This window comes from Prunus avium, chromosome 8 (assembly GCF_965620075.1).
Source record: "Prunus avium chromosome 8, drPruAviu1.hap1.1, whole genome shotgun sequence".
Classification (NCBI taxonomy): domain Eukaryota; kingdom Viridiplantae; phylum Streptophyta; class Magnoliopsida; order Rosales; family Rosaceae; genus Prunus; species Prunus avium.
This window is the reverse complement of record NC_142291.1, coordinates 30650473-30669595: the sequence shown is the minus strand read 5'-3', so window position 1 is coordinate 30669595 and position 19123 is coordinate 30650473. Positions and strand designations below refer to the sequence as shown.

The 19123-nt window shown below is 36.3% G+C and overlaps 2 protein-coding genes and 1 pseudogene across 2 annotated transcripts; all 3 read right to left on the bottom strand.

Moving 5' to 3' along the window:
• Nucleotides 1-117: 117 nt before the first annotated feature.
• Nucleotides 118-1767, bottom strand: LOC110770615 (U-box domain-containing protein 26). Its single transcript, XM_021974788.2, has one exon. It carries the CDS (start codon nucleotides 1596-1598, stop codon nucleotides 348-350), a length of 1251 nt encoding a protein of 416 aa, XP_021830480.2. The 5' UTR covers nucleotides 1599-1767; the 3' UTR covers nucleotides 118-347.
• An 8112-nt stretch (nucleotides 1768-9879) lies between these two features.
• On the bottom strand, nucleotides 9880-12553 carry LOC110770614 (PI-PLC X domain-containing protein At5g67130-like; annotated as a pseudogene).
• Nucleotides 12554-14059: 1506 nt separating this feature from the next.
• On the bottom strand, nucleotides 14060-18183 carry LOC110770611 (PI-PLC X domain-containing protein At5g67130-like). Its single transcript, XM_021974784.2, has 9 exons — nucleotides 17979-18183; nucleotides 17823-17888; nucleotides 17543-17665; nucleotides 17316-17453; nucleotides 15884-15982; nucleotides 15174-15477; nucleotides 14856-15079; nucleotides 14675-14761; nucleotides 14060-14532 (listed from the first exon to the last, which is right to left on the bottom strand). Exons 1-9 carry the CDS (start codon nucleotides 17985-17987, stop codon nucleotides 14371-14373), a joined length of 1212 nt encoding a protein of 403 aa, XP_021830476.1. The 5' UTR covers nucleotides 17988-18183; the 3' UTR covers nucleotides 14060-14370.
• Between the last annotated feature and the right edge of the window lie 940 nt (nucleotides 18184-19123).

Sequence of the window (19123 nt, the reverse complement as noted above, 5' to 3'; positions counted from 1 at the left end):
TCTCAGTCACCCAATCCCTTGCATTCGAGTTTAATCTCCCTTTCCGTATGCTAGTACATTCGTTTTTCTTTTCTGATGAAAAAATTAAATAAATTAAAAGATTCACATATAAGAACATATCTAAACTTTTCTCTATGCTTTTGCAACTTCGTTTAATCATCTAAGCAAAATTACTTACATACAAAAATACACAAAAATTACAATTTCTTTATATACCAATAATCTACAACCCCAATTTTCATCTCTCTCTTTTTTTTCACTTCCCTTTTTCTTTTTTTTTTCTCTAATGACAATCTGAAAAATTGAGATTAAGAAAATTAATGAAGAAGAAAACAAAAAGTGGAAATTCAAAATGGTACTACGAGCTCGCTGCAAACAAAATCATCAGAATTCCCAACTGAATCCTCGGGCCACGAATCCCGAAGAAGCTTCAGCAGCAGCTGGGCCTTCCGCTTGGCCCGGTCCGTACAATCACTCTGCACCAGCAGCAACAGTTGCGTCAATACGCCTGCCGCCACGGCGTCGTTTTGGCTCTTCTCCGACGCCGAGCACAGCGACAGCAAAGCTCCGGCGGCGTACTCTGTCGCCCGGTCCGAGATCTTCAGTATCGTCTTTACCAGCAGCGGCACCGTCAGCGCGTGCGCCGCAAACGCCGTGCAACCGTCGGGGACTCTACAGAGCAGCTCGATCGTAGCCAGCGCTCGCTCCGAGTCGCATTTCTCGAAGTCGGCCAAGGTATTGATGAGCGTTTCGGGCGCGCCGGCCGATACGGCCTTGTTTCGGGTCTGCTTCACCAGGCACAAGGCGAAGAGCGCCTTGATTCCGATTTTGAGCGCGCGGGGATACGCGATTGGGTTGCGGAGAATCGAAACGACGCCTTGGTGGATTTCGTCGACATTGCTAATCTCAGCTCGTAGCTCCGCCGTCCGCGACCCGGCCAGGACGTTCTCGATCAACGCGGCCGAGTTGACACGGACCTCCATCGACGAGTGCTGAACAAGCCGGGCCAGGTACGCGACCCGGTCGGGGTCCGACGCCACCGCTGCGCAGTCGGACTCTGGGAGCGGGAACAGAACGAGAAGCGCGAGCGCCTCGTGAGTCAACTCGGAAGATTCCGAGCTGGTATCAGCGAACACAAGCTGAACGAGGATTTCGCGGGAGTTCTGGGAGGAGATGGTAGAGCGGTTCTTGTCGAGGTCGCGGGCGAGGCCACGTAGGCGGCGAAGGGCGGAGAGCCTGGTCGGGTACGGGTTGGAATTGGACGCCGATTGGGCGAGGAGGTGGCGGATGTGGGTCGGGTCAGCGGGCTGTTTGGGGGTGGGAATGCGCTCGACGCCGAAAGAGCGGTTGGCAACGCACCAATCCTGGATAAGGCGGCGTAGGGTGTGGTTGGGGATGAGAGTGAAGTCGGAGAGCGGGGCCCGCGTGACGGGGCAGGTGGTGTTGCCCGTGGCGACCCACGACTCGATGCTGGGGCGGTCGTAGGTCTGCCCGGTGCTGACCGTAACGGGGTCGCGCATGAGCTCTAGCGATATGGGGCACCTGAAGTGGTATGGTATGTGCACCCCCAAATCCAACGGCTCTAAACTCCCAGGCATTTGTTCCTCTCTCTCTCTATCTCTATATTTGTCTCTCTCTCTCTCTTACTCTGTGTGTGTTTGTTACTAAATCTGAGGGCTCTGCAAATTCTGATTTTTGGGTTTGGCTTAGTTACGCTTTGCTTGCTGGGGGCTTTTATATTGGACCAAGTGGAACAGAGAAACGTACCCAGCAGGGCTAGAAGGGGCTCTCTCTCTCTTTCTTTCTCTCTCTGTGCCTACATCTGACTCCAAATTGGCCACACGTGTGGTGTATTTGGGAAAAGCTGACCCACCCAGCGTGACCCTGGTTAGGTTAAGGTTGGGTCAACATTGAGATGGTGCGATTGGACTGGACTGGACTGGGGTGGGACCCATTCCTCTTTCTCTTATTGCCCTCCAACCCCATTCTAAAATCTTACTCCTGTTTACATCATGGATTTGTTTAACGTGCGGCTGTCATTGTTTTAGGAGATTGATTGGGTAATGAGCATCATTCACTCATTATGGGTGGGTAGTGGTCTTTGCATTCATGCCCTTCTCCTTACACAAAACTTCACCATCCATCCAATCCAATATAAATATTAGATTATATAAAGTTTAGGGTTGCATTGCATGTATATAAAGTAATTTAAGTTGATTTTTCATGTGTGAAGTAATTTAATAGTAATTTTACGTCTAACATGTTTCGACTGCAAGACGTTCATGTTTAGAGATTGAACTATATTTACATTTTCTAATAAGAATTGTTGAATCGAACTAAAATCAATTGACCTTTGATTGTACCATGAATTTCCAAATTACAAGAGGACTTTTACTTGTACAATATTTACCATTTATTATTGAACCACTTTTATAAGTTGTTATTTCCTTTTTGGCTTTCTATGTTCTTTGTGTGCTTTTGGTCAACTTCTAGCTAACTTTTTTAAAGGGGTTCAAATGACCTCAAAAGTGAAGATAAATAATGTGAATATAGTTTCATCATTGAATACTTGTGTCAACCATAAAATTGAAAGACTTTGTTGGAAAAATCCAACATAATAAAAACCCATTTAACAATGAATTGAGTGGCAAGTTAAAAGCTTTTGAATATTTTAGTTGGATATAAAATTCATGGTAAAGAAGTGAAACAACCCATCTATAGGCTCTTAAATACAAGCCGCTTTAGGTATAAGTGAAGTGAAACTTACATAGTTTTACCTAGGGGTGGCATTTTATACCGAAAAATCGCAAAAACCAACCGATAATTTACCGCAATGAAACCGCAATCGCGGTAAACCGAACCGCATTTGCGGTATTTAGAACTGAACCGCATTTGCGGTTGCGGTTGCGGTATTTGATTTTCAAAACTTGCGGTTACCGCAAACCGCAAATATATTTTAAATAATATTGTCTATATTATATTATATGTAAAATATATTTCATACAACATATTTCATACAATATTTTCTATTCACACCCATTATTTATGTTCATGTTATTTATGCTTCTTCTTATAATAAAATGTACTAAACTTATGTTATTTTATTTGTAGATAGCATTGGTGCTCAAACAACACAACGGGGTTCTTCAAATCCACTCACCACCACCAACACTTGAGTTTGTAACATTGGTGCATTGCATTTTCCTTTTAGTTTGTAACTTTAATTAACTTTGAATTAGATTTTCTTTTGGGTTGTAACTTTAATTCATTTTGCATTGCATTTTCCTTTTGGTTTGTAACTTTAAAGAATTTGGAATTGGAATGCTTGAGAAGTTTAACTTTAATTGGAATGCTTGGAATTGAACTTTAATTTTCTTTAGGTTGTGAATGCTTGAGAAGTTGAGGAGATTGTGAATTTATATATGCTTGAGAAGTTGGATTTTTATCACACAAAAAGAACTTGTGGTTTTAAACCGCTAAGTCACGGTAACCGACCGTTTTTTGCGGTTTACCGTAATGCGATAAACCGCAAAAAGCGGTCGGTTTGCGGTTTCAAAAATCACCATACCGCAAATAGTCGGTTGGTTTGCGGTTTGGGCAAAAATTCGCGGTTACCGAACCGCAACCACCCCTAGTTTTACCTACCTTACGAAATAGTAGGTGATAGGAACTTTCCTTATTTATTTGCAACACAAAGAAGGGCACAAGTGAAGTGAAACTTAGATAGTTGTGCAAGAAACAAAATATATGGATTTGCATGGTGAAGAATAGAGATAAGGCAAAAGTAAAAGGGCAGAAGCAGAAAATAGGTGGTGAATCAAACTATAATTAGGTTTGAATAGTGTGGCAGTGGGGGCAGTCAAGGGTCAAAGATGAACAGATAAGAGAGATGAGAGAGAAAGGAAGAGGAATTTGCGGGTCCAGGGTGTCTCTCACTCTCCACAAAAATTTCGTCGTGTGGATAACATCAACAGGGTGGGTTGCTGGACTGGTGGGTTTCCATAAGAGAAACGATGTTGATTAACTGGGCCCCACCTCTACCTTAACATAATTGGCTATAATTCCTCTTCACAGTGCTGGAATTTGGATCTACTGCTGCACGCTATTCATTTGCCAGCCAGTGTGAAAAATAAATTTAAAAAAGAATCTCGTTTTTTATACTCAAAGGCGAATGGCTGGATTAAAAAATATCAAATCCCAAAGGCTTATTATCACAAAACGTCTATAACGTTTACAAAACTATCAGATTGTATTCTTAATGTTTTTTTGTGCGATTCGTGGTTCTCAAGGTTAGTATGTGTGATCACAAATAATCCCTGCTCTTAGGTTCCGTCAAAAACTCCGTTATTTTGCTAATTTGGTATATATATATATTACAAAACATCCATGAGGTTCATGCAGTAGATCTGTCACAGTCTACAAATCTGTCACGATCCACATCTACTGTTATTCGTAAACCTTAGGTACATTTTGTGATATTAAGCCAATCCCAAATCTGTCACGGTCTGCAAAGTTCATATCTTGAATTTTGGCCTCCACACGTAATAATGAATCTAGAAAATTTTGGAATTTGCGGGTCAACTTAAGAAAATCAATTATTGAATTTGTAGGGGATTTTATACGATTCGTCTTTGATTTTCTCTAGATTTTTCTCGACATCCTTTATAGCTTTAAATTTTCCATGGACATCCTTTGGATTATGTCATATAAATTGAGAGTCGCTCTCTCGTTCTAACACAAGGAGAGACAAAAGGCATCTAGGGTTTCTTCAATGTTTCTTGGATTTCTTGAGTCACTTTTCTAGATTTAGGGTTTCGGTTAACTAACCATATTTAGTTAAGAGTTCAACAAGTAAGAATAAACACAGTTTGATTTGATTTGGTTTAGTTTAGAGCTCAACTAACCATATCCATAAAATTACCGGGTCAAATGAATTCCCATATAATTTTCGTAAATTTAAAAAGAAGCCGACATATGGATAATACTCAACCAACATCCCTGCTCTGCAATATTCCAATTTTTACCTTCTTTTGTAGTTTCAAAAGAGGTCTTCCTTTTTTTTAGGATACAGCAACAGCATCAAAAATTCAAGTAAAACATGTTTTGGCAAACTCGTGCAAAATAACAAGCACCTAATAAAATAAAATAAAAAGTACCAGTGGTTCAGAGTGTGAACCTTTTACTTGCCTGATAAAACTGAGGTAAAGATTCAGCAGCAGTGGCCAGGTTTGGGTCAGAGATGAACACCAAACGGTGTCATTTAGCGGTGGCCACGCCAGACACACACGGGTGGTGTTTACAGTGCGCCCCACGAGCCATATGAGCCCACATTGGTGAGTTGGTGTGGTGTGACCCTCTTGTCCCTGGTCAACCCGGCACACCCCGCCTGCCGGTCCACCGATATTTTTACTATTTTCGGTGTCTGCATTAAATTAAAATTCTTTTTTTCTTTCTCTCTCTCTGTGCACGTGCACTTTTACCTCGCTCGCACGTGCTGCCAGCTAAGATGAGATGAGAGGCTCTTTTATTCTTTTGACCGCATGCTTTGACAACAGGGTCCATGTACGGTTTTGCGAGCCCCACCTTGTGATAACTTTGTCCCATGGCTTCCGCCTTGACACGTGTAGGTGTGAAAACGTGAGATTAACATTCCTTGTAATTTAATTCACATTTTCGAGATATTTACGAAATTATAAAAAACTTATATTTTATAAGTATGTCGGTATGTGGATACATTTGATATTTTATTTTATTTTAAGAACAAAAAAATATGATATTATATTATTGCAAACGATAAACAAGTTACATGATCAATAGAAAGAAATATATATAGAGTTTTGCTCACCTTAGTGTCCGCATTTTAATTAAAATTCAGTCATCCTGATGTGAGTAAAACTGAATATATATATAGCAATTGAGGAGTTTGGAAGCAAGTTTTAACATGAAAGAGAAAGGGGCAAACAATGGCAGAAAAGTTGACAAAATAGAGATTCTCAACATTTTACTCAATTGATCATCTTTCTTAATAATTTTGAGAGGTGTCGTTTAGAAGAATTTCTTGTAGGGTTGATCTATAAGGAGGATTTTATTTTTGATAAAAAGTGATAGAAGTTTATTAGATGAAACAGAGATTACAAAGGAAAAAGACTGTAAAGGAAGTCATCAAAATATTAGTATGGTGGATATGGGCCAAACTTTCCAGTGACATGAGCCAACCAAAAAGCTAAAACGATCTAGAGAGAACAAGCCAACGTGATCTAGCCTAATGGAAAAGAGTCTTGACTTGAAAACCATCAGCCCCATAGCACCTTGATAGTGGGCGTGAGAAATATATATACAAACAAATTTGACGAAAATTCACATATTTAAATTTTATTATGAAAAATTGAACTTGCTTACTCGAGGGTTAGAAAGAATAGTATAGTCGTATTAGATTACAAGATCTTAATCTACATTCTTCTAGGTTAGTTGTCAGATTTTTATTATTTGGCTGCTATATTGAAGCAAAAGCTTTCAAGTTAGCTCTAAGTAAGTAGGTTAGGTTATCACTAAACTATGCTTAAGAGCACCTAATTATTGCATTTGAGAGATAATGCGGGTGACCAATCCATTACATTACTGTAGACCCTTCAATAAAACCAGATCTTAAAATTTGCTTTTATTCTTTGCTATTGTGAATGAATGCATATAATTAGTCAACCTATATTCTAAATTCTAACTTTATTTAGTCGAAAATCTGAAAAAAGAAGAGCCAGAATCATACTTTATTTTATTTGTTTTCTTTATTAAAAAGAGATTAACCCACTAACCACCCTTGTTCCTATATATCATTGTTCTGTTTAAGTGGAGAATCACTAAAGAAGTATATTATTAGGTAAATGATTTTCCCACTATTCTTTTATCCACCTACACTCCTTTTTGTTTATAAAAATGGAGTGTAAGTGGATAAAAAAAGAGTAGGAAAATCAGTCCCCTATTATTATTGTTGGATTACTGTAGCTGATACTAATTTGACTTCATTGTCACATCAGAGCCAAAGATATTCATCTTTTAGGTGCAATATTTCTATATTATCCCAATTTTATATCCTAGAAAGTAAAAAATCCTACCATAAAGCTCTCCTAATGACATAGACTGTTAGACAACATATATCTTCAATCGTCATAAAGCAAAGTTTACAATCAAACACTTACTCAATTTATGTGGTTATTAAATCACTTACTGATTAACGTTTTTTTGCTCTATATATTATTTCTTTTGAGAGAATAATGGTAGGATTTTATTGATAGGGAACGTAACTAGTACAAAAAACCGAGCATTATAGTAGGAGATTATGCTAGTTTCTCTACTCGTATGAGCTCGGTCATCGGTTTAACTGAGTAGCCTTACTCGCTCAACCACAAGAAGTAAGAACCTAAAAACTATATTATTTCTACATGCATAAGTATCATTTTGTTAATTAATTAAATATATATGTTATATTAATTGTCAATTTATTTATTTTATATTTTATATTCTATATTCGAAATTTAGTCAAATTTTCAAAACTAAAGAAGAGCTCCTCCTTAAAGCAAATGAGATTTTTGACACTTGTCAAATTCCAAAACAAAGAAAGTGAAAAAAAAAATCAGATAAAAAAAGAGTTTAATAAAATTGACAAGTATCAAAATTTCAGTTGGATTGAAGAGGAGCCTCCTCAGTTTTAACGAGCCAAACTTTTTCCGTGATGATCCATTCTAGAGCTAGAACTTAATTCTCCCCCATAACTAAGTGTGAATCGAATCAAACTTTTCCATTAGCATAAAAAAAGGATTCCAGCATATTGCTTTGGTTTTTGATTCTCTATTATCCTAATGCTCAACAGATCTTGTTTATGTTATGGGAGCAACCATTCCCCCAACTAATTTAATCCAATAATTAAAGTAGGGAACCAACTAATCAAATCTTTCTTTACAATAATTAAACATTAAAAAAAATATTTAAAGAAATCATTAAAGTGCTTGAGAGCCCAACTTTTAGTGAGATTAGTTTACTAATTTCTAAGGGGATGCGTCCGAGAGGCCTACATGTCTCTGATAGTGGATGAGTTGTTCATAATCCACACATTAATTATAGATTAAGCAGCTTGTTTTCAACCCCTAACAATGATTCGATTCTAAATTTTTAGTTTAAGCTTAGTTGGGTTTGTGATTAGGCCTAGGGTTTTTTTTTTTTTTTTTTCCAGCTTTGTGGTCCTATAATCCTATCAATCAAATAATTCAATCCTTTTTCCACGTGGGTGGTCCACTGTTGCACCACGTGTCAGCTTTGATTGTGATGCTGATGTGGTCCATATATGTAACGTCTATTTTCGACAACATTTTTGTATGTGTGCATAGGGTTCTCATTTCGTGGCCCTTTGTTTACGCCCGAAGCTACAAGACACCTAAGTGTGTACATTCAAATTTCAACTCATTGAAAAATGGGTGATTGGATGCCACGAGAGAGGTTTATTTTCTTTTGTTTTGTTCAAAAAGTGAAAAGAAAAAAAAAGTTATATCCTTTTTGGTTATTGGCAAACACAAGTTTTCCTTCCACACTACTTTTAAGAACCAATACCCTAAATTCATCACTGCGGGAATTTAGTCGAGTAGAAAATGACATTTACTTGCAGACTAGTAATCTCAAACCGTGATACGTAATTGAATATGTTACTCTTAGTATAGACTAATTATGATACGTGATTAAAATGACATGAATATGTCACCACTCTATACTTAAGTATCTATAACATGGTCAAGTGGTTGAAATGAGAGGATATGTCATTTCATTGAATAATGACCACATTAGCTGATAATTCTGTAAACATAATGTTTTATTTTAGTTCAAATAGTCAAACAATGTTTTTTTGGTAAAAATTTGAGTAGATCGATGAAGTCTAGAATATGGATAATGTTTTGATCATGTGGATTATGATGCAAGCAGTCAAACTGAGAAATGGCCTCACTGTGTTTAAGCATATATAAATATTATAATTGTGTGCTTTCAAACTTGGCAACTGTTACCAATCCAATTTTCGCATCTTATATTATAAAATAAATGTTGCTGCGCATATAATTAGGTGGGTGGAAAATCTATGCTCTATCCACGGAGGGAAATTGCATGCACGATATGCCATGAACACTCAGATGTTAATCCCTCACAATTAATTAAAAACTTGGGTTAATTGGACATGACTTTATTATGTGCCATTTCTAGAAGGCTTTTTATTTTTTTTATTTTTTTCTTTATGCATGATTGATAGTTGGAAACTTGTCTCTAATTGGATAGTGGATAGCCCATTGTTGTCATAGGTGTTGGATTTCATTGAGTAGATGAGAATCATTTTTCTTTGTGCAAGAAAAAAAAGGATCTTTTACCTTGCAAAAAGTCCACAAGATAGATAGGTGTATGATCATTTTACTGAATCGCCCAACATGATTGCAATAGGTGTATTAATTATGTAGAAAAACGTGAGTTAGGTCAGTTGGTCAAAATAGTGTGTATACACAATAGGGTTGCAATAGGCGTATATTAGGCAAATTGATCAAGACAGCATGTATGCCCTTTGCATCTAATCGCTCGAGAATATTTCGTAATTTGTTTATTAATTTGCAGGCAATTGAGTTCAATGCTATAGAATATGAAGAAAAAAAAAATTGTTGCTTTTTTATGACAAGTCGTATGATGACACATTTCGAAAATAGAATTCCCCCACACCGACGTACAAATCATATATATTCCATGTATTTCTTAGTGCTTGATTAACTGAACTAAGCCAACAGATTTGTTTTCGATCGGAGTGCTTGATCAGAAGGACATTGAGCCAAGCTTGATTAAATTGTTAATGTATAATCAACCTTAAATCCCCCCTAAAATAAAGGAATGAAGGTTTCTTGAGCCCTGCACAGAAGGGATTCATATGTTAAATTATTTAGACGCATGCAAAGTGTCCTTGATTCATGCATATTAATTTAGTCCCGACCAGAGACTAATTAGCTGCAGTTAACACCATATACTTTTATTTCTTGGCCCCTAACCAAAGATGCCAAAGGCGCTAGGAGAGCTGACTGCTTTGCTCATATAATATTTCTCAACTGGACGACTCACCAGTACAAATTTAGATTTATATACAATTATTCCCTCATTCAGACGTCCGCACATTATTATTGTGCGAACACTATTGTAAACAAAGAGGAAATAAGAGAAGGATAGTAGAAAATAACGTGTAGGAAAATATGAAGTTTGGAAAATATAAACAGAGAGGAAACATAAATGACCCGATTTTTTTTTTTCTTCTACAGCATTATTTACACTTCTTCGAAAGGTAAAGTGTTTGAGGAGTGGGATTGCTCATAAATGGAGAAGAAGTAAAAGAAACAGGAAACTTAGGTTAAAATTAAAGTAGTCAATACCGACCTTGCAAAGGGTGATATCATTACACCCACAAACCGATTGACCGTTAGCAAAATCCACAGCTTCTGGGGCGCCACCAGCCTCACTTGTCTGCAAAATTCATAGCCAATTATATTTTAGTAAATAATTACATGATGCAATCTTTTATTTATTTATTTATTTGAAGTGGATTGCAGCAGCTACATGGCAGGTTTTGAGCATGTCAAGCAAGGGAGCTGAGTTATCTTTGCAGGCATTAAGGAGGTTTGGATTGCTTGAAAAGAAGTTCAGGAACACTAATGACTTGGTTGTGGTCTGCACGTCCAATGATTCAACACGGTTTGAGCAAGACCCAGCTTTCATCCCATTATCCCCATCTGCAAATTCCAAATCTCCATTAAATTTCATGCACTTGGGTTCAAATTATAAGCAAATAAACTACATGTTTTAGAACATGAGATCACATTTTCTCTCCACAACTTATATAGGACTTGCGTTTTCTTTGTCTATGGGTCGTTGAGTGGGTTTGGAATGATCATGGGCTAGTTTACAGGTATTGAAATCTGCAGCCAAGCCCATATAGCTAACCTATGCTTCAATTACTAATGTTATGGATAATCGTCTACGCGCACACTCTCGACTGATGAACACACAATTCATATTCATGACTTCATGTCAGAACTCATTTATGATTAACAAATAAGATATTGTCATGTCACATACTTGATGACTACAAATTAGAACAAATTTTGATGACTCTAGGTACATACGATCCATCAATTTTGTAAAAGGATGGTAAGAAGGACTTACATTGGTTTTCTACCATGTAGTTCCACTGGTAGGCAATTCCTTCAGAAGCCTCCTTTTCTGCTCGTGAAGTGAAAACCACTAAACGTTGATTTGCCTTGGCCATGTCTTTAAGTATTGGCCAATCTCCACCATTTTTCAGCATCTGAGTTACTGGAAACCAGAATTCCTTTAGGCCGCTAGAATTAAACAGCCTAGTCAACACCATTGGCGTTTCAACGTGGTCTTCTATGATGATGGTGATGATTTCCCAAGGATTTTGTTTAAGAAATGTTTCGATCTTGCCCAGAGCATTAATCGCCGGTTGCCGTCAGTTGAGACGGTACAAATAACAACACTTAATTAGTCGTTGCATTCATAATCTTGTTTCAAATGTAGGTTTAGAAGGCGATTTGGACACTTACAAAAGCTGTTCCGTTGCTACACTGGCCGTGACATAACCAGGTGACATTGTTGAATTCATAGATGTGTCGAGCATTAACCCTCTAGCACCACTCTGCATGAGAGATGTTTACTTCTACGTTAGTCTACAAAATCAATTTTCATTAGGATAGAGATCAAATAGTGAGGAAAAGACATGTTCTAAATAACCACTAATATCTTCTAAAGTCCAACCGGTATGGTATGGAGAATTAGTAATTTGCCCATGCTACCAAGATTTTGAGAATTAGTATCCCCTTTATTCTATAACCTTGTTTCTCACTCAAGAAAAACTTTGGGGTGTTTGACTTTGATGTACCACTTGACACAACCAACGAGTCTAATTAAAACGATGTTATAAATTTTTATTTATGACGAGTTTAATTGTAACACATGTTATGTTTTAACTGGACAGTACCTGCAACTTATATATTATTACGAGACAAGAAAGTTCAAACCTAAGAAATAAAATAACTCTCTATAGCATTATGACTTTGGTAGCAAGTGAAGAGGGGAGAGAGCAATGCATGCATTAAGCTGTGCTGTAATGCCATCCATCTGGTTTGTCCCGAAGATAGTATTAGAGCCAGTTATCAGTGACTTTGTTCCAAGCATTGCAAATGAATTGTGCGTAGTCAGCCATGAGTACCGATTAAACGGTAGCGTTTTAACCTACACAATGTTTGATGAATTTCCATAACCCCAATAGAAAAGACACAAACACACAAAGAGAATTTAACAGAAATAATATTAATCTGAAGGCTATGCATATATGAACCTGATCAATGGGATTGGAAATCTGGATCCGGGCACACTTCGGTGTTGTTTGAAAAATATTAGTATTAAGATCAAATCCGAGGCATATCTCTCACAGCGCAAGCCCTTGGCACAAGTTGAATTTAGCAACCCACATTTTTGTCCCACTCCTACCTACGTATTAAAGCCAATTACATAGTATTCTTTGCAACATAATACGTCGAAAATAAATAAATAAAATTTGAGTCTTTGCATTTACAAATGGTTAGACTTATTCCTACATCAGCTAACCTAATCTATAGTTACATTTTTACTGAATTACGCTAGCTTTATGTGGCAACAAATCTAACCATTAGATTGTTGTAGTAGTTTAGATTAAATGAAATGCACGTAAATACATTAGATTGTTTTAGTAGTTTAAATGTACCGTGACCACCTTGCCTGCACCACTACAACCTAAAAAAGGGTTGAGCCGAACAAAATGGCAATAACGATGAGTTTCTGCAAGACAACATTAATTAATTGTGAGATCGTAGAGAGTGTATCATGATAAATTTGAATATGTTTTTGTTTATGTGTTGTCATTGATTAGCTGCATATATACATATGGATTCAGAACAGATAAGGAGCTCTTTTATAGGGCAAACAAATTTTACCCAAATGCAAAAACAGAAAGAGACTGATTGGTTTTACATAATTTAATAGTTGTGATTTATAAAATGTCTGTTACTTGATCAAAATTCATTATGTAAAAGGGAATTCATAGGTTGCATGGAAGAGGCAGATAGATAATTGGAAGAATAGGAAAAGAGTTTATTATTAGAACACTTCGGAGAAAAAAATTTCATCTACTTGTTAAAAAATTAATTTTTTTGTAGCCCATCAATCATAAATTTTTTATTTTTGGAGCCCATCAAATGAAACTACAAGCCCACCTTCCTTCCACCATTGAGGCATGGTCAGCTCTCAATGAAGTGACCCATTCCTTGTTGTACAACTAAAACCCAAGCTCAAATTAAAGTTTTTATTTTTTATTTTAGAAAAAAAAATCATTTTTGAAGAGGTTTAGAGAAAAATAGGTTACCTTTGAAAAAAATAATAATTGAAAGCTAGCATGTTTCAACAAGAAGGAACCACAATTCTGCTAAAATTGAAAGCTAGAATTTCCCGGACTCATTGAGCTTTTCAATAAGAAGTTGAAGTAAAAAATGTGAGTTTGGTCAGTTGATTAGGATAGTGTGTTCGCTTTTTTACTCCGAATTCAATACTAATGTTAAAATTCATATTTTTTATTTATTTCCTAATCTGTTGATCGGAGCAATTTGAGTCCTTGAAAACAAAGGAGCTAAGTATTTAACAAAAACAAAAAACAAAAATCGCATGAAATGGGTGGGCGAGGGTAGAGATTTTAGATTCAAATCTTCTTGTAATTGAAAAAAAAAAATATCTGTTAACATAAACGTGAGTGGGTTTGGTAACATCAATATTCTAATACCTCTAAATGAGTGGAGCTATTATATTTCAAAATGAAAAACCTTCCAACTCCCAGCCGAAATAGACATATATACCTCTGCAGCCAGAGTAGAACAAAATATATATATATATATATATATATATATATATATATACACATCACATGCTCACCAACAAAAACGTTCCCAACTCAGACAATTACGTTATCAATTGAAAAGATATACCCAGCAAATCTAAAAGAAATATAAAATCCATCATGCTTCCATGTGCACTGCACAATGACAAAAGATTGCCTCCAAAAGTTTCCCACAATTACAAAAAGCTGGAAGGCATGCTGTTTTTCTGTCTGTTAATTTCTTTTTAATGATCACATGAGTCCCATTCAACACACTAATTCAAATTCCAAATTGACAGTCAACTTCATGCTGGTTAGAGATTAGATTTCCTTTTTGTTTTAATTGTGTTAAAGAATGCAGACGAGAATACTTCAGGTTGTAGAATCTACAAAGACAACAACAGGAGAAGGGTCACAAGAAGACTCCCAAACAACCACTGGATTTGAACTGGCCCCCTATTTGAATAACCAAAGTTGGTGTTTGGTGGTGCAGCTGTAGGTATAACATCAGCCTCAGGCTCTGGACATACTCCAAAACTCATATTGGCCTGTGTACACAAGAATACATTAATAAGTAGTGTGTACCTAAACGACCGTATTAGGTTAATATTTGTTTGAATGTCTTGTTCAGATTGATAATCTGACAACATAACATATCGGAGATTTATATACGGGATATATATTACTCACCTTGCAGTTGGCGATGGTTCCACACCCGCAAACTAAATGACCATTTGCCACATCTGTTGCTCTAGGAGCTCCCCCACCATCACTTCTCTGAAGGTACATTTATATACACACACACTAGGCATCCATCTAATTTTGTTTTGCTAGTATTTTAAATTAATTGTGGAAAATAATATTCATATACCTTGTAAAAATCAACTGCAATGAAGTTAGGCCATCTTTTACCAGCGGCATCAGAACATGTATTGACCATGCGAAGCAATGACTCTGAATTATCTTTACAAGCTTGGGTTACGTCTGGAAGATCTCGAAAATAATTGACTAGGACTAATGATTTTGTTGTTGTGTTCATGGGAGATGATTCTGCGCGATTTGGACACGACCCGGCAATCATGCCACCGTTTCCATCTGCATTAAGTTTCAAATTAAGTGACGTAGTTTTGGACATAAGCACAATATCAGCGCAAAAACTAGCGTGTTCAAAATTAACAACATGACTCACATTGGTTTTCTACCACGTAGTTCCACTCGTAGGCAATCCCTTCACTGGCCTCCTTTGCTCGTTTCGAAGTGAAAACCACCAGACGCTGGTTTTTCTGGATCATATCAGCAACTGTTGGCCAATTTCCGCCATTTTTGGGCATTCTTGACACTGGGAACCAGAATTTTCTCAAGCCAGCAGCATCAAACACCTTGGTCAAGCCCTTTGGTGATGTGACGTAGTCTTCAATGATGATGGTCACAATCTCTGATGGGTTTGCTTGAAGAAATGCTTGAATTTCTTTGAGAACATTAATGGCAGGTTGCTGATAAATCAGATTGTAGATTAATCAGTACTACTATTTTAAAGATGCTTTTAATAAATATAAGCAGAAATTACTTGATCACACCTACGTGACCAAATGATTCTCAATTTAGTTAATTTTAGAAAATATCATCTTTAAAAGTAAATTTAATTGAAGGTTGACGGTTCGTGTTACTGTCACAGAAAACAGGCTTCCCATTTATGTGGTACTCAATTAAACTTCATCAACTTAAGATCTTCATTAGTTCATCACTTAATCGACATAATAGAAACCAATATTTTTTTTTTATACAAACGATATTCTACTTTAATCTAATCTAAATCAGTAATTCCATATATTAGAATGCTAAGTGACATTTTAATTAAAAATTATCGGCAACAACTCATTATTTCGCATCTATACTTACAAAAGATGTATAGTTGTAGCAATTGCCCCCGAACGAGTGACATAACCAAATATCATTCTGAAAGTCATACATATCGAGCATTAACCCTCTAACACCATTCTGCAAGATGATACAATTGTGTTAACAAATAAAATTCATGAAAACAAATAATGCACGAAATCAATATTTTATTTTTATCATTTTGAAAAATTATCATAATAATATTTTGAAAAATATCATTTCTTTTATATTTTTTTTCCACTATCTATATGAAACTTCTATCTATGGGGGTCAATATTTTCGCTCTTTTGGTAGAGTGATGCTTATATTATAGAGCAAGCATGACGGGTGTATGTTGCAAGTAGTTGTGGTCATCATCATCATCATCATCAAAATATATCTTATTGGATGTATGCTTATTCTCTTCTTCCCCTTTAGAAAATAGAGGAAGAGGAAATTATCAAAGTCAAAATACACCTAATTCCATAATAATTTGGTCTTAAAAAAAGGTGGGTAAAAAGTCTAACACTTTGGCCAATCCTTCTACGGTTCTACAAGCGCAATTGATGGATATTCTTGCCGGGCAAGGCAAGACTCGTAGTATTACACACTTTTTCTTCCTTCTTAATCAAGAAGTGCTTTTTGGGTTCTTTTACTTCATTCTAAAGTGCTTATGCAATATGAAGTCCAATTTTTTCATACAACAAGTAGGTCACACAACAGCCAACCAAGACTACCAAAATTGGAAATTTCAAATTTTCACATCAAAACCTAGCGTGAGAACCCTCATGCAAGAGTGTCCATTATTACTTATTGGAGCCCATATGAACCTTGAATTGAACTATCATTTTTCATGCTAATTCAACCAGCCAAACCTCAATATTTTGCTAAGTTGCTAATTTCCATAACCCAAATCATATTGTTATGCACAAAAATTCAGAAATAATGAAAAAAAGAAAAGAAAAATATAAACATAAACAAAAGCCCACTTTCAACTTTCCCACTTTTTTTCAAATACAAGTGATAATCTAAACTACAAGGGAATTGGGGTTTCTCGCATACCCACACTACGACTGTATCGTGAGAGTTCGAATATGAGATAACTAATTTACAAGTTAAGACACTTTTCTACTCGGCTAGCCCATTCACACCTCTAATTTAATAAAGCACGGTGTGGTCCTTTTTTTGGTTAGGAGTCTATTGAATATCATCAATGCGAAGTGACAAGGCCTCACCGCTCAACCGCATGGCCTTGAATTCTAGCGTCTGTTTTGTTCTTAAAAAACCTTTCCTCTCCTCGGTCAAATAAAAGAAAAAAGAACACACAACAAACACAAAACACACACGCATTTCTTCAATGATTTTCTTCAAACTTTCCCGAGAATCAAAAAACCAAATGAATATATTTTAATTTATATCTGCATAAAAATACAGAAGATAGAAAGAGACATACATTAAGCTGATCGGTAATGTTGTCTTGCTGATTAGTAGGAGCAAGAATTAAAGAGCCAGTCGCCGACCTTTCGCCTAACCTCGCAAACGAATTGTGGGTTGTCAACCATGAATACCTATTAAACGGCAGCGTTTTGACCTGTTCATGTATAAATGCACAACCACATCAAACAATTGCGGACAGACCAAAGCTGAAAATGAACTGAAAAAATTAAACAAATTGGGTACCTGAGAAATGGGGCTTATGGGTTGGGTTCTGGTGCATTTGGGCACCAGGTTCCCGTCTGCAAGGCACGTCTCGCAGTGCAAGCCCGAGTCACAGTCGCTGTTCTTGATGCATTTCTGCCCCTCCTGGAAATTGCAGAAAACAGAGGAAACAGAACAAACAGAGTGAAAAATGGTTGGTGTCGATTTTAAGTTGAGCAAATGCTTATAAATTAACAAGAAATGAAATGGGTTTTCAGTTTTGAATTAAAGAGAAAGGAGGAATAAATTAAAAAGTTGAAACCTTGCGGGCTGAGGAAAGATCAAGGAGAGAAATGGTAGCTAACAGAGTTGCAATGATAATGAGTCTCTGCAAGTTAAAAAAAAAAAAAACAGAGATGGGTCAGAGTGTAGGAAAAAAAAAGATGATGGAGAAGAAGAAGAAGAAGAAGTTAATTACAAGCTCCATTGAGGTGTTGGCTATGGAGCTTTACTTGCACACAATCTACAGATGCAGGGCAATTCTCAAAGAACAGAGAACCAAAAAAAAAAAGGGTGCCCTCTGTTTAAGCAAAGAAATAGAAATTGTTCAGGACTCTTTTTAAATCACCATCAGTGTCTATATAACAAGTCTTTTAAGACCAAAACCTAGTTGGAAAATCAGGCATGTGTATTTTGTGGAAGTAAAGTTGGAGAGGCCCCACACTAGAATTCTTCTTCTCTTTCATCTTTTTAGCAAGTAAGATGGGATTGTTGTATATTATCAGATTTCATTGCCATTTCTTTGCTTGTTTTAATTCAAATTCTCCTCTTTTGTGTGGATAAAGACCTATCTAAATGGGTAGTTGCATTTTAAACTTCTTTTTTTTTATTATGAAGAAAGAAGATTAATAAGATTGCTAAGTGAATATGATGCTTTGACTTAAACGTCAAGCATTTTTAAGTAGGTCATCATTAGGACTAAGAAAAATAATCACTTAAAATTTCTTCTCTGGTCACTTGTAACTTTTCTATTGATTTGTCTGCTTTGACTATAGTCTCATTGTATTTAAGGTCAGGAGCGTCTTGACCTGCCTCATTAGAAAGAAGAAGAAAACAATTGTTTTACGTATTTGTTCATTGAAAATGAAGTTGCAAATGACCTACTAATATAGTGATTTGGAGCAATTGCTCATTCAAGAAAGGTTTAAGGTTTGAGTCCTAGCATTTGTGTAGTATGTGTGAATTTAGTATGTTTATGTTATCGCCTCTCTAAATATGAAAGATTCCAAATATATATATATATATATAATATTTTTCGTAAATAAACGCAATTTTGGGTTATTTGAAAACTTAATCATAAACGTCTTTTGCTTTATAAATATATAATTATTATGAGATTCGAATCTAGGAATTTAAAATTAGTTGGGCTGGATTTACTTGACAATTAGTTGGACCTCCCAAAAGTGCAATAAAATGCTTTGATTTTGGATTTTGGATTGTTTGATTTTGATAACTTGTGTGCTTTGTTTCCCTCCTTTTCCGAAACCAATTTTTTTTGAGAAAAGGTAAAGTTCTGAGCAAGAAAGAAAGCAAATTCTCTTTTGCCTTTGATTTTTTTTCTTT

Bases quoted from the DNA above. Each gene is read 5' to 3' on its own strand.
- LOC110770615 (XM_021974788.2), bottom strand. From the start codon at position 1,598: ATGCCTGGGAGTTTAGAGCCGTTGGATTTGGGGGTGCACATACCATAC.
- LOC110770611 (XM_021974784.2), bottom strand. The intron at 17,666-17,822 runs GTTTCAACTTTT...TGCAATTTCCAG, and splicing joins ATCTTTCCTCAGCCCGCAAG to GAGGGGCAGAAATGCATCAA. The intron at 17,454-17,542 runs GTACCCAATTTG...ATACATGAACAG, and splicing joins CCATAAGCCCCATTTCTCAG to GTCAAAACGCTGCCGTTTAA.